This window comes from Rhizomucor pusillus, assembly GCF_041956525.1.
Source record: "Rhizomucor pusillus strain CBS 183.67 unplaced genomic scaffold VTP01scaffold_1, whole genome shotgun sequence".
In the NCBI taxonomy this organism is placed as follows: Eukaryota; Fungi; Mucoromycota; class Mucoromycetes; order Mucorales; family Lichtheimiaceae; genus Rhizomucor; species Rhizomucor pusillus.
The window spans coordinates 1,667,801-1,682,304 of NW_027192143.1; the positions used below are offsets into that span (position 1 = coordinate 1,667,801).

The following is a 14,504-nucleotide window of genomic DNA, read 5'->3' on the forward strand; positions in this document are numbered from 1 at the left end:
CACAAAAAACCCGCTAGCGTACGTATTTGACTTGCGCTCTGTTGCCTCGCTTTTCGAGCTTTGCTTGTCTCTTAGACTTGCTTCCTGAGGCTTCGGCACCCATACCTTGGCCTGCGTTGGCTGCCCTGAGATACTGCATTGCCATCGGTCCAATTTTGTATACTGCGTAAGCCGGTATCTAGTACACAAATAAGTGTTCATCTCCAGCCCACAATTGATTTTATAATTCTCATACCACCAAGTATGTGTACCAAAACTTGGAGGATACAAAAGCTGTCATGCACTGCACAAACCAGGTGATATAAATAATATCAAACATGTAGCTAAAGCCATTCCGTAAGAATCGACATGAATGCAATGCTTTTCATATACAACAGATTCTTACGCTGTCAAGCCTTCCGCGTTCAAATCCTCTCCACTCGTAATAAGTGCTCCCGCAGCATCGTAACGGGGCCTGCCCGACTGCTCAAGTATACTGTACAAGAATAGAGATACACCCGAAGAGAGAATGTAAAGTACAAGTTGAGACGTATAGAATGTCTGCCAGTGATATATAATACGCCATGCAAAGTACAAAATCTATTTGAATTCGATTAGATCGTGTCACGGCCCAAATGGCGAACTGCTTGTCCTAACATACATGTACAATCGCGAACCCTTTCCGCAAGTTTTCGAGAGTCCGAGTGTTTGCAGCAGCTACTTTCTTCGAGGAAGCGTTGGCCTAAGGCAGGATATGTGTCAGCTTTGCCATAAGATGATGATTAGGGCGTCGTACCATGAGGATCTAGTGAAAGGAGAACGCGGATACTCAATTGATAACGAATGCCCAGGCTGGCTTGCAATTCCATGTAAGGCAGTGGTCGTGATACAGTTTATCAACACTTGGAAAGACATTTACCAAAATAGCATATTGCGGTTGGTGTTTAATGACCTGCAAAAGTTTGCATATATATCACTATACAGTTAGATACGTCAATAGCTTTATTATTTTCATCTGTGAAATTTCTCAAGTTAGAAAGTCCTTGTTTTCTGCTTCGAGCTTTTCATATTCGTGATCATTCAGAGGATCGTGCGAGAATCCACAGTTGTCGCCGTATTGACAGTTTCCTTTTAGATGGAAGTATTTACAGGGACCAGTCATCTCCCGCAAGCGTGCAAGCATCTCTGGAGTTAGCACGTCGTGGGAAAATGGGCAGCCATCACCAGATTTGCAGATTCCATCTATGTGGTAGAAGCGGCAAGGTTCCAGTTTCAAGTCCTACGCGCATAATTTCAATAACTAAAGCAGCTCAAATATAGTTGATAATTATACAATGACTTACGTGAGAAAATGGGCAATTTGCGCCCTTATAGCAGCTATTTGTCTTGAAATACTTGCATACAATCGGAAGCGCACTGCCCTCATGTCGGAAGGGGCAGTCATCACCTTTGTTGCAACGACCTTGTCTGTAAAATCTGCATACAATATTGGGTTTCTCCCGTTTCTCTTCAGCTTCCTTTTCTGCCTTCTTATGTTCCTTCTTGTTCTTCTTCATATTTGGCTGTCTTGTTCGCTTGTCCACTTGCCCTGGTACATTCTCCTTGAGAATTTCCATACCGACTATATTTGCTGATGTATCAGTACATTGTCCCATTACAATCTCTCTGACTTCTTTTTAGAATAGGATAAAAACAAGGGACTTTACCTTGTTGTGCCACATATAATAGATCCTTTGGAGGAACATTGTTCGCCACAGGTGTCGTATGGCCAGTGCCAGACGTCCTATCTGGAATTCCAACGATTCCTGTCTTTGCTCGATCAGTCGTCGTTTTCTTCGGCTTCCTATCGTCAACTTTGACAGCATCGCTCGCTTTCCTTTTCAGCCCAGTGTGGGATGGACTTTTCGATGAAATGTTAGTTGCGTCTGCCGTGTGATCTGTAATGGTATATTGCTTAGAATGTCCCTGAGATGCCGAGACTGTATTCTGAGGAACGGTATTCACAACAGATTGGCACTGTGCTGAGATTGTCTCTTGAGGAATATTGTTTACAGTAGGCTGATGGTTTGCTGAGATTGTCTTTTGAGGAACAGTATTTGCAGTAGGTTGGTGCTCGAGTGGGCTTGGTAACTGCTGATCCGGACGCCTTTCCATTGTATCACCGTCAGAGGACTTCTTTACATTGTCAATATCAGGTGAAACCTGACTAGTTGTGTCGACAATTTTTGCAGATAGTGTCGGATTGATAAGTTGGGACTGACCATTCTGGTAGGGTGCAAGCAGTGCATCGAAATCGAAATCAATCGCAGGCTGAAGATGCTGCTTCGAGGCAGATGTGTCGTCAGGCTTCGTTTGATATACTGGTTCCCGCTTTTCCACGTTCTCAGAAGTAGGTATAGCTGGAGCTCGAGTGGGATTAGAAAGATCTGATTTATCTTTCGAAGAGGATCCAAGACCGGGAGGGATTTCAGCCTGACGTTTCTGTTGATCGATAGACTTCTCCTTATTCTCATCCTCATGTTGAGCAGGCACTGTTTCCTCTCCTGGGACAGTGGATATTGGTTGACTGGAAACAGCAGACTGCACGTGACGTTCTACGTGAGGTGCAAGGAGAGCATCAAAGTCAAGTTCGATCTTCTCAGACTGGCCGTATGGCTTCGAGACAGGAACGATCTTCGTGTCGTGTTCACCCAGTGCAGGCTTCTTCCCCAGATTGCCACTGGGTGCCTCGTCGTCGATCGTCTTCCTTTTGACACCGATCTGGGTGGATGCTTTGTCGCTAGATTGGCTTGCAGCTTTGTTTGAGGTGTCGCTCTACCAAGGGATCAAGATCGACGCTTCAATGTCAAATGCAGGATCTGGATCTTAATTTCTATTCACTTACTGCCATGTACGCGTCCAATAACTGATCGAAATCATTGTCATTCTGTGCTTGATCCGTTGGATCATCGTAATGCCTGAAACTCTTTCTATTTCCCCGCTTCCTTTTGTTATTTTGATTCTTCTTTTTCTTCTTTTGATTCTGTTTGTTTTGAGAACGTTTTACGTCTGGCATGGTAAAAAGAAGAAAAAAGTCGTGAAAGAAAAGGTGGCCAGAAAAAATTGCTGTAAAGCTCGTTGAAATTTATGCGCACACGCAGCTCCGTCAAACTGTAGTGGCGTGGGTGCCTACAGTGGTAGCTTAGGGTTCATGAGATAATAAGGTAATAGGACTGAAACGACCTGTCAAAAATGGTTACCCATAAACCAATATTGAGGAAACATTCAGAAAATTGCTATAGACTCCAAACAAAGAGTGCTTCCACAGAGGTTTGAACGGCCAATAATATTGGGGAAAAACGGGATTGAGTCCATTCCAAATTCGCGGGTTCTGTTTCAAACTTCCGCTTCAAGTTCATCAATGTACCTGACATGACGATCTTTGACAAACTATCCGGATTTGCACATAAAGCCAAAGAAAATGCTACAGCACGCGCCATTCTAGCAAAGGACAAGCGTTTAGAAAATTCGCTGTCAGAGAAGCTGGATCCTGCTCACATAGGGTTATTGAAGGTTTATCTCACAATACTCGAGCATAAACATCTCAGAAGACTAACGGCGATTTGGATCAGATGGCCACGTATGGACTTCCAAGTACGATATCTTGCATAGCTTTTGATCCCGTTGCAAGTTTGTTAGCTGTTGGTAAATTACCTCTGTAGCAATATGATGAAACGTTGCTTGCTAAGCTTAGGACTACAGCTGGAGGCTCCGAATCAAATGCTTACATACGGATATTCGGCAGAGGTGTATCTGCCAATTTGTCTGTGCAAAACCATGCAAAAATCACACATATGCAATTCAAAATCGGATCTCCTGTGTTGATGACTGTCGATCGCAAGAACGTTATTACAACGTATGATCTCAGGACGAAGAAGCCACGAGGATCCATCTCAACTCCTTCCGCCATTACATGTTTGGAACATTGTGTTGGGACAGATTGGGTATACGTTGGATACGCAGATGGCAACGTAGATGTATTTGATATCGATCTTGGTGTATTTGCATCGTACGGCATCCCTGATCTTATCCTGGACGAGATACAGAACGATCCAAAGACGCCCGTAATTAACAATGACGATCGTGCTGGAAGTCAAGTGATAGCTATTCAGATGCATCCAACAGATCTCAATACTGTCCTGATTGGATATCCAGCAGCTGTATTCATGTGGTCTGTACGAGAGCAGACAGTCAAACGAATATTTGTGCTAGATCGGACAAAATATCGCGGCAGACTAACCTGCTTTGCTTGGAATCCATGTGGAAACCGGTTTATGGCAGGATATAACGATGGATATATGCACATGTGGGACATCCGATCTGATCATAAGCCCATATTGTCTCGAAAAGTTTTCCAGGCGTGTCCAACGACCTCGCCTGCAGATGAACACGGAGAACCGATTTCACAGCTCATGTGGTACTTTGATGATGCAGCACGCAAATCTTTTCTTGCTATCGCAGGAGGTGCAAGTTTACCCGATATACACGGTATCCACATATTGGAATTCGCCATGGATGGAGATGTCCGTGACGCAAGGAAGCAGACGATTTTGCCAACTCCGGTGGATATATCCAATTTCATCCTGCTAAGCAGCGGGCCATACTATTCTGGAAGCAAAGATCCACTAGGAGTGGCAATTATTGGCAGCGATGGTGCCTTACGAGCGTACGGAATCGACCACGGTTATCCAGAGCTTGAATTACCACCGGCATTGCAGTTCCTAGACCCGCCTTTTAGCAGTGCTTATCATTACACCAACATTACAGTAGATACCTTTCAACGTATGACCGCACCTGTCAACAATGGCGCCCCACCACGCTTCTTGCCGCTTGCTGGCGGTGCGGCTGGTTCAGGTCATGTATATCGCATACCATCCAACGATATTCTTATCACAGTGCATGAACGCGACATTATCCGCTTTTGGGATGCTTCATATACCAGTCTTCGACCATTACCACATTTGACTATATCCTGCAGAGATCAATTGAACAGTGCAAACACCCATATTCAGCATATTACCATGGACCAATCGTCCAGCTCGATAGCCGTCGCATTCGACAATGGAAGCATACATGTGTATAATCTCCCCTTGATGTGTGAGGACACGCAAGCTAGCGAAGTGCTTGCATCTGGATGCAACGATACGCTTGATGAACTTTCAGAACTTTTGGAAGACATGCAAACTCCTGTTGAAAATGAGAATGCAGTGGAAAACGAAAGCGATGATTCGCGTTCTCTTGCAGTACAGGAAGAAAGCGCTGAGCAGACAAAGAGCGATGGATCTGGTTCCGAACATTCTGAACCAGAAGTTACTGAATCCCAGAACGCAGAACCTACCAGTGATATACACGTCAAGTTTATGAATCAAGCAACATCGTCTGCATTTAGCTTCAAGCTGCAAATCAGCCTTGATTCTACTGCAAAGTTTACACAATTTCGCTATATCACGGACGAGTTGTAAGTAGTGTACACTGCACAGCGGCGGTAAGAATTTTATCGATTAACTCTAGATCATCAGACTAGCGTTTGCCAACATGGATAACAAAGTTTACATTGTGAATACTACGACTGGCCACATAACATTCTCCTTGGATACCAATGGCAAGTAATCGTCGTCGGAGAGGTGCTAATAATCGCTAACATGTTACTACTGTAGGCTTAATAAATGGTCCCGGAACAGCGGACAAGCAGGAAACCTCAGAAGGCAATCAAAATGAGCTAAAGCTGACTGCTACGATCACTTGCATAAATGTTTACCAGACATATGATTCTAAAGATTGTACGCAAACGATCTGCTACGTAAACGTACTTCAAAGGTTAACCGTTGTATTTTAGATGCACGTACATCTCCTCAAGTTTTGATTGGCTTCAATGATGGTCGAATCTACCAAGTGCCAATGCTTAACGGAGATGCTAATCAGAATGCCGTCGTCCTGCCAACCGTGACTAGCAATGATATAATAGATTTGGCTGTGATCAACCTTGAGGGTCCAATACAGCGAATTCTTGATATCGAAAAGCTGGAGCAGCAGAAGCAAAAACGCAGTGTTCAAGAAGAAGAAAAGGAATCGGCGACGATCAGTGAGCAGGATCAGCAAACGCCGCCTCGAAATTTGCAGGATTACACGGCAAAAAAAGGGGACGATGCGGCGAGCACCAAGAGCGAAAAGTCAGCGACATCGCTTTTACGGAAAACGACCAGGAAATTCTCAAAATCTGCAAAGCGAAGAAATAGCAGGGATGATGAGCCGCCACCTATGCCCACGCAAGTTGCTGAAGAACCAGGGGAGATATCGCAAACGAAGCGCAATGCAGGTTCTAAATGGGATTATCAACAACAAGCAGATCCACATCTTTTGATCATCGCTTCGAAAACCTCCGTCTCAGCAGTGTTGATGGGTTACAACGTTCGTCTCTTCCATACAGACGTGCATGCAATTGAAGGCGAGACAGAGAACGAAGAAATCATTAGGTCTAAAATTATGCAAACAGAAGGTATGCTCTGGAAGGACATGATAGAACGCATAACAATAGGTTTGCTGAATTTGCATAATACTGTTAGGTGCTACTTGCTTAGTAATTGTTCTCAATAACGGCCACGTTGTTGCAATGTCCCTTCCACACCTCCAACCTATTGCAAGAGTGGAGCTACCACAGCACGTTCCACTGCAAAGTTTGTCACTTAGCAGTGACGGACGCCTTCTTTTCATGGCAGGCGGGCTTCAACTTGGACAATGCATTGTGCTATTACAGAATAGCATGTATGTATAATTTTGAATGGATTTAGGGTTGTTTCTTTTCGACTTACCATTACACACAGGCCTTGTGGAGAATCCGTGATTTTGCATAACCCTGAAAGAGTCCTACCACCTCATCCATCGCTCGCAAATAGCAGCGGGCAGCAGCGCACCAAGAAAACATGGCTTGGTGCTGTTCAAGAAGCTTTCCAAAAGGGACCTGTTACAATATCAGAATTAGATACCATATGTAGGGACAATGCCGTTAGCATAATTATGGAACCTAAGCTAACATGAGCAATTAGTTGGTAAAATAACAAGAGTACCGCACACCGAAGCAGGAGAACGGACAATGGATCATCGACAGGCTGGAGAAGCGTCCGCTGCAAAGACTTCTAACAGCAATCAAGGCGCCAAGATGGGCAACGTCTTCCAAGAGCTTGGAAATAAGATGAATGAACGTGGCGAAAAGCTTGACCAACTCCAAGCAAAGTTTGAAGATATGAGCCACGCATCTGGAGATTTCCTCAAAGCTGTCCGCGAATATAACGAGCGGCAAGCAAAGAAGAAATGGTGGGAATTTTAATCTCTCTGTAAAACCGTTGTACTCTAAGGCCGATGTATACTCCTTTTCAATATCCAATATAACGTACTTCATTTGTCGCATCTACAATGTAAAAGCTGCGTAGCTGCCCCTGCGAAAACTTGAGGGAAATGAGATGTCACATTTTATGCTACTCCTACAAGTTTGTATTGGCTTCAATCTTAAATCCACAGGACGACTGAATCACATCGTTTTTGCCATATCTCTGAATTAATGTATGTTTTCTACGATATATATTGTAGGGCATATTTGAGTAAGTCAATACCAACCAACAGATGGATAGGGGCGCATGTGTTAGAAACCAAAGGAAGCACTCTATCGTGACTTTGAAATCGGGATTAGAGCGATGCGGCATCTGGCGCAGAGTGAAAAGGAACCAATGCGGCGCGTTCGCACACAGGATAAGCGTTCTTCATGGCCGAAAGCATTCTAGACTTCAGCAAAGAGTTGGACGTTTCCGTGCTTGATCAGGTCGTGCTTACCTTCTACGGAGGCAGCGGCGACGATGTAAGTGCTATGCTACCATTCTTTCCATTTGCGAACCTGGCACTAATCATTGTTCAACGGGTTTACAGCAAAAAATGGCGCAACAGCTCCTGACGCAATTTCAGGATCATGAGGATGCTTGGCAGAGAGTAGACAGCATTCTCGATCGTTCGACTGTTCCACAAACTAAGGTACGTGTACCTTACTCAGAGGTCAAAAAAGCACGCCCTGGAACGAGTATGATATAGTTTATCGCGTTGCAAATCCTTGAGAAATTCATCCAAACCCGATGGAATACTCTTCTTCCAGACAGTCGTAATGGTATGTAAACCTTATAGATCTCGCTAAATTATCGCTGACAAGAATTATGCAGCTATCCGGTCGTTCGTCGTCGAAGTCATCATCAAGGTGTCCTCGGATGAAACTTCACTCCATAAGGAACGCACGTATATCAACAAGTTGAATATGGTGTTAGTCCAGGTAGAATTAAAAAATGGAAACAGAGCGATTAGTAAACTAGGAAATGTAACACGTCGAGTTCTGTTAGATATTGAAGCAGGATTGGCCGAGAAATTGGCCATCTTTCATCCCTGAGATTGTGGCATCCAGCAAGTCTAACCTCTCTCTATGTGAAAACAACATGGCCATTCTCAAACTATTGAGGTTCGTGTGAATGAATGCAGTAAACTGCTATCCTCTTAACACAGCTTTTTGTAGTGAGGAAATCTTTGATTATTCAGCGGAGCAAATGACCCAGCTCAAGACATCCAACCTCAGAAATCAAATGTGTGCCGAGTTCACTGAGATTTATCAGCTATGTAAAGAAGTGCTCGATAAGGCTCAAAAGCCCAGCTTGATCAAAGCTACGTTGGAAACCTTGCTACGTTTCCTAAATTGGATTCCTCTCGGATACATCTTCACAACCGATCTTATCGATACACTCCGCAACCGGGTTTGTGTCATGATTATTCAATTTTCATGCTTTAATTGCCATAAAACTAATGGTTTCTATAGTTCTTTGAAGAACCACAATTCCGAAATGTAACGCTGAAATGCTTAACGGAAATTGGCAGTTTAAAGGTGGATGCACAGTATCATGAAAAGCTCGTCAATCTATTCCTGAGTGTCATGACTGCAATCAATAAAATGATTGCGCCTAGCATCGGTAAGTATATCTATATGCTCAGCAAATAGCACCTGCTAACTTCTGCCGATAGATATTGCCCAGATATATGAGACCAGCAACGATGATGATCAGGAATTCGTCCAAAACCTGGCACTATTCTTAACAAGCTTCCTCAGTTCGCATCTGAGAGTAAGCGCTTTGATATTTATTCTTAGGGCTTCTTACTCAATCATTTAATTATAGGTATTGGAGCAATATCCAAACGTGCACAATTCACTATTGAACGGTCACTATTACTTGATCAAAATCTCTTGCGTAGAGGATCGTGAAATTTTCAAGATTTGCTTGGAGTACTGGGCAAAGCTGGTCAGTATTTTTGACAATGCAGCTGCGATATCAATATCTAACGTAGTTCATTAGGTTCAAGAGTTGTTCGAAGAAGTCAAGCGTTCGCAGAATGAAATGTCGCTTCTGAACATGTCCATGTATGGCCAACAGCCTGGTGCTGATATGCCTCCTCGGAAACGACTGTATTCCAATGTCTTGTCAAGTTTGAGAACAGTCATGATTGAGCGCATGGTGAAACCAGAAGAAGTGAGTCAGAAAGAGCAAGAACTACCGAAATGAATTTGATCGTGCTAATGAGAGTTGTATTAGGTGCTGGTAGTTGAAAATGACGAAGGTGAAATTGTACGAGAATTTGTCAAGGAAAGCGATACCATTGTGCTGTACAAGAGCATGAAGGAAGTTTTGGTATATCTGACCAATCTAGATGTCCAAGATACTGAAGAAATCATGACACACAAACTTGCCAGACAGGTAAAGTAGTACAATGTTCCATATATGCTCGTGTAGTCCTGACAAGGAACATAATTAGATGGACGGCAGCGAGTGGTCCTGGCAGAACCTTAACAAATTATGTTGGGCTATCGGTTCCATCTCGGGTGCGATGAATGAAGAAACGGAAAAGCGATTCTTGGTGACCGTCATCAAGGAATTGCTTAGCTTATGTGAAAGAAAGAGTGGCAAGGATAACAAGGCTGTTGTGGCCTCGAACATCATGTACACCGTCGGTCAATATCCTCGTTTCCTGAAGGCACACTGGAAATTCCTCAAGACCGTTGTAAACAAACTTTTTGAATTTATGCATGAATTGCATGAAGGTGTACAAGATATGGCTTGTGACACTTTCATCAAGATTGCCCAAAAGTGTAAGAAGCACTTTGTCGAACAGAAGCCCGGTGAAGTGCGACCTTTCATAGACGAGATTTTGGAGACGATCGAGAGCACTACTTCAGACCTTTCACCACAGCAGGTATGACAGTACTGATTACCAAAGATGAAGTCAGATTTTAAGGTTTGTCTCGGTTTGTTTAGATTCATACCTTCTACGAAGCTGTTGGTTACATGATTTCTGCACAGCAGAACAAGGCAGTTCAAGAACGTTTAATGGCCAATTACATGCAGCTTCCTAACGCAGCCGTAAGTATGCACTCCATCCATTTATGAATTCAGAAACTGAGAAATTTACTGGTACAGTGGACCAACATTTTGGAGCAAGCCAAGCAAAATGTTGATGTTTTAAACAACCCTAATGAGATCAAGATCTTGGTCAATGTTCTCAAAACTAATGTCGCTGCATGCAACTCCGTGGGTCCTGCATACATCATCCAGCTGAGCAAAATTTACATTGATCTCTTGTCATTATACGACATCGTTGGCAAGCTCGTTTCACAAAATGTTGTTCAAGGAGGTAAGTCAATGATTCAAACTTATATTATGAAATGCGGTAGAAGCTGATGTGGAAAACGATTTAGGTGCACTTGTACCAAACGCTACAAAGACACCAAAGGTCCGAGGTCTAAGAGCGATTAAGAAGGAAATCCTTAAGCTCATTGACAATTACATTGAGCAAGCCGAGGACATGGCATCCGTCGACCAGAATATGATCGGCCCCTTCTTCGAAGCCGTGCTTTTAGACTATCGCGAGAGTGTGGATATCACCAGAGAGGCTGAAGTTCTGAATGTCCTTGCGACGATGGTCAATAAGCTTGGTGTATGTATGAACGACAACAATGAAGCCCATACATACCTAATCTTATATCTGTAGGCTTTAATGACTCCTCGCGTTCCCGCAATGTTGGAAGCTACTTTTGAGCCGACATTGAATATGATTACTAAAGATTTCGCTGAATATCCTGAGCACCGTTTCGGTTTCTATACCTTGCTGCAAGCTATCAACAAGCATTGCTTCCCAGGTACGCTTACAAACACGATGCAATGTTCATGTACATCCTTAACCTATTTTTTTCTCAGCATTACTCGAACTTCCTGCTGCCCAGTTCAAATTATTCATTGACAGCGCTGTCTGGGGCTTCAAGCACACAATGCGCGACATTGCAGATATCGGTCTCCAACTTTGCTACGAACTTATTGAGAACTTTAGCAAGACGGACCCTGCCATTGCTGGTGCTTTCTATCAATCATACTATCTCAGCTTGCTTCAGGATATCTTCTTTGTCTTGACGGATCGAGATCACAAGAGCGGTAAGTTCTTTACAGATATCATTACAATGGATATAATTATCTCACTGCTTTTTCAAATGTAGGCTTCAAGGGCCAAACGGAAGTATTAGCGCTACTCTTCAACCTAGTGACGACGAACCGAATTACCGTTCCATTGGATGCTTCCCAAGTGCAAGATCCAAGTATATCAAATGCACAGTTCCTGGAACAGTACATCACAACTCTTCTGCAAAATGCATTCCCTCACTTACAAAGGTATACTTTGATGACATTTAATGTTTGGAAACAACCAGAAAAACTGACAGCAAATGTGTGATTCTAGTGGACAAATCAAGGTGTTTGTGATGGCCATGTTCGAATACAACAATGTTCCTGCCAAATTCAAGCTTGAGGTCCGTGATTTCCTTATCCAGCTCAAGGAATTTGCTGGCGAAAATGCAGAGCTGTATCTGGAAGAAAAAGAAGCTGAGATGGAGGCGAAGCGAAAGGCAGAACGCGAGAAGGCACTTAGCATCCCTGGTATGGTTAAACCATCAGAGTTACCGGCTACAATGGACGAAGACGATTTGTAGACTTTTCCTTCCCCTGAAAATTTCAAAAACACGATATTTCTCCATATGCGCATAATAATAAAACGAAATCAGTGAAAATGAATAATAATAATTATTATTGACTGGCATTCAGTAGTGGTCTATATAAACCCATAGCGTTTACCCAGGCCAACCATGCCCACAATATAAAGAAACATTCCCATGACTATCCAAAAGAACCAGACTAGGTCCTGTTCATCTTGGCCTGGAACTCGGACGTTCATACCCCACAGACCAGCAACCAAGTTCAGTGGAACGACCACCGTGGCCAAAAAAGTGAGACGATTGATCATGTCGTTTGTTGTGTTGCCTGCCTGAGACAACTCGATGGATATCTGATCGAGGTAAACACGGTGGGCTCGGCCCAAAGTGTGGTCGTAGTGACTGACGTTTTGCAACATGGTCAAAATATGATCTGTAAAACATGGCGCCATTTAGTTTATCTTTCAAACTGAGGCGAAGATGGCTCATCGAAACTCACCTTGGATGTCACCAAGGTATAGGGTGACTTCATGCTGCACTTTGCGCACCTGCCGCGCATTCTTCTGCTCGTACTCGAATTCTTTGGCTTTATCGCTGTATCGCTTGATGAGACTACGAACAACATCCGCCTTTGGGCCCAGCAATCGCAAAAGCTGCATGACGGTCTTGCGGCAACTACCCAAGCGACGCAGCAAATCGGCTTGTTCCGAGCCACTAAGCACGAGTACTAGATCGTCGATAGAGTCGACCTCTAATTCCGTGTGCTGAATAAGTGGAGCAAAACTATCGGTGATGTCGTCAATCAATGCATAGTTGATCCATTCGGGAGTAACATGAATGAATTCTTTCAGCTGGTGGATGCGACGTCGTACATTATGCGGATGGGGTAATGGTTGAAAATGGAACTAGGCAATAACCCTAGCTTAGCGAAAGAAGAATCACACTAATCAATATCCGGTATAACTTACTGTGAGTACACCAGTTTTGAATACAATAATGTAGAAGTTGATTGCCTCTAAGAACTCTGCACTGTAAGAGTCATGATTGAAACTTCTAAAACAAATAAACATGTAATTTTGGAATATTTCGCATTTTTCACGCGATTCTTGCGTCTGGATGTCTTCCGTCGTAAGAGGATGAATTCGAAAAATCTGGCAAGGCAAACTGTTCGGCAATCGCGTTTTGAAGTATGGAAATATCTAAACATACCTTGCTCAATGCTCGCATCTCTTCGTCGGAGGCGGCAAAAATATCCAGCCACCAATTGCTCGTTTCGAGCAGCATCTGTGCAACGTTTTTCACTTGTTCTTTTTCATTACAGACAGGATATTTTGTTAAAAGATCACGTAACGAAACGCTCTTGATGGTTCCCATATTGGCTGAGTAAAATACAAAACGCTCGACATTGGCATTTACAAGAGATGGATCCTGCAAGAACCAGACGGCATCAGAACGTGCCCTTTTTATCTCTGTGGAAAGTCATTCTGTTCTTACACGCACGTGGTCTCCATACACACTGTATCGTCTTCCTCCTGGTCGCTTTTCGGTACTCTCCAACAGATCATCCAGGCGAGCTGTATATTGTCGTTCTAGAGTATGCTCAGGCGAATATTCGGATTCGTCGTGATGGTGTATGTACGAAGAAAGCGCTGCAGCGTTGACAGCACCGTTCTCGTCGGGTTTCACGCTGGGGAACCGATACAAGGTGTCTGTATCCCGGCTTGCAGAATGCGCCGCGGTTGTGCTATCAAGACCTTCTTCGATCTTTTCATTCGAGTTGGGCGAATCACGGTCGTTCACATGCAGAGAAAAGTCCTGGGAAGCGGCCAGCGACAGTGGTCGTTCTTCGTTTGGGTGAGTTTTGTAGGCCTTCATGGCAAAGAAGCAGCGATCGCCGCATTTACGGAAAAAGAGGTGAAGAAAAAAAAGGTAGTGTAACGGACTGTACTGAATTTAAAGAGATTGCTGTGCCTTTTGCCTTGACTGGGTATGAATTTTGCACGAGCAGCGTGCGCCCAAGAAAACGATGGATTGAATAGATAGGAAGACAGATGTAAAGAGCAGCGCTTCTGGTTCAATTTCAAAGTAATCATAGTTCGAAGTTCCTATGCGTTTCGCATGAAGACTTCTTAGACAAGTGATTTTGATTAACTACATGGAAGGCACATATAGTTTCTAAGTCTTTTCCAGCGTCGAAACAAACGGGGCATTCAAAGCGATCTACTGGATATGAATGATTTGTGTAGGACAAGCTGTTCGCAAAGATCGTCACACGTGCTAAGAGCTGAAAACAAAGACGGTTAATTGGAATTTATCTGGCTTGGCATCGTATCGATGCGCGGAATATTGAGTACATCAAGAGTTGTGAGCATAATTAGAGCACATAGATCGGACACCGGCCTCTTGTTTATGGTGCAATTGATTTCTACATTTG

The 14,504-nt window shown here is 43.6% G+C and overlaps 5 protein-coding genes across 5 annotated transcripts; 2 read left to right on the forward strand and 3 right to left on the reverse strand.

Moving 5' to 3' along the window:
• Positions 1–13: 13 nt before the first annotated feature.
• Positions 14–778, reverse strand: VTP01DRAFT_723 (uncharacterized protein; the record flags this gene model as incomplete). The annotated part of the gene is made up of 5 exons (XM_069386219.1): positions 14–178; positions 236–323; positions 386–579; positions 641–721; positions 776–778. 5 exons carry the CDS (start codon positions 776–778, stop codon positions 14–16), a joined length of 531 nt encoding a protein of 176 aa, XP_069245143.1.
• Positions 779–1,006: 228 nt separating this feature from the next.
• On the reverse strand, positions 1,007–3,034 carry VTP01DRAFT_724 (uncharacterized protein; the record flags this gene model as incomplete). The annotated part of the gene is made up of 4 exons (XM_069386230.1): positions 1,007–1,258; positions 1,323–1,600; positions 1,686–2,793; positions 2,864–3,034. The coding sequence occupies 4 exons, from the start codon at positions 3,032–3,034 to the stop codon at positions 1,007–1,009; spliced, it is 1,809 nt and encodes a 602-aa protein (XP_069245144.1).
• A 356-nt stretch (positions 3,035–3,390) lies between these two features.
• On the forward strand, positions 3,391–7,342 carry VTP01DRAFT_725 (uncharacterized protein; the record flags this gene model as incomplete). The annotated part of the gene is made up of 9 exons (XM_069386241.1): positions 3,391–3,531; positions 3,591–3,663; positions 3,721–5,476; positions 5,538–5,620; positions 5,676–5,798; positions 5,855–6,514; positions 6,582–6,780; positions 6,840–7,006; positions 7,062–7,342. The coding sequence occupies 9 exons, from the start codon at positions 3,391–3,393 to the stop codon at positions 7,340–7,342; spliced, it is 3,483 nt and encodes a 1,160-aa protein (XP_069245145.1).
• Positions 7,343–7,774: 432 nt separating this feature from the next.
• Positions 7,775–12,070, forward strand: VTP01DRAFT_726 (uncharacterized protein; the record flags this gene model as incomplete). The annotated part of the gene is made up of 19 exons (XM_069386252.1): positions 7,775–7,867; positions 7,936–8,037; positions 8,095–8,167; positions 8,220–8,326; positions 8,394–8,509; positions 8,564–8,798; positions 8,861–9,011; positions 9,064–9,161; positions 9,216–9,338; positions 9,393–9,566; positions 9,630–9,791; positions 9,850–10,287; positions 10,350–10,454; positions 10,512–10,725; positions 10,790–11,028; positions 11,083–11,230; positions 11,289–11,519; positions 11,582–11,753; positions 11,821–12,070. 19 exons carry the CDS (start codon positions 7,775–7,777, stop codon positions 12,068–12,070), a joined length of 3,231 nt encoding a protein of 1,076 aa, XP_069245146.1.
• A 119-nt stretch (positions 12,071–12,189) lies between these two features.
• VTP01DRAFT_727 (uncharacterized protein) lies at positions 12,190–13,945 on the reverse strand (the record flags this gene model as incomplete). Its single annotated transcript, XM_069386263.1, has 5 exons — positions 12,190–12,503; positions 12,570–12,975; positions 13,039–13,221; positions 13,280–13,498; positions 13,565–13,945. The coding sequence occupies 5 exons, from the start codon at positions 13,943–13,945 to the stop codon at positions 12,190–12,192; spliced, it is 1,503 nt and encodes a 500-aa protein (XP_069245147.1).
• Between the last annotated feature and the right edge of the window lie 559 nt (positions 13,946–14,504).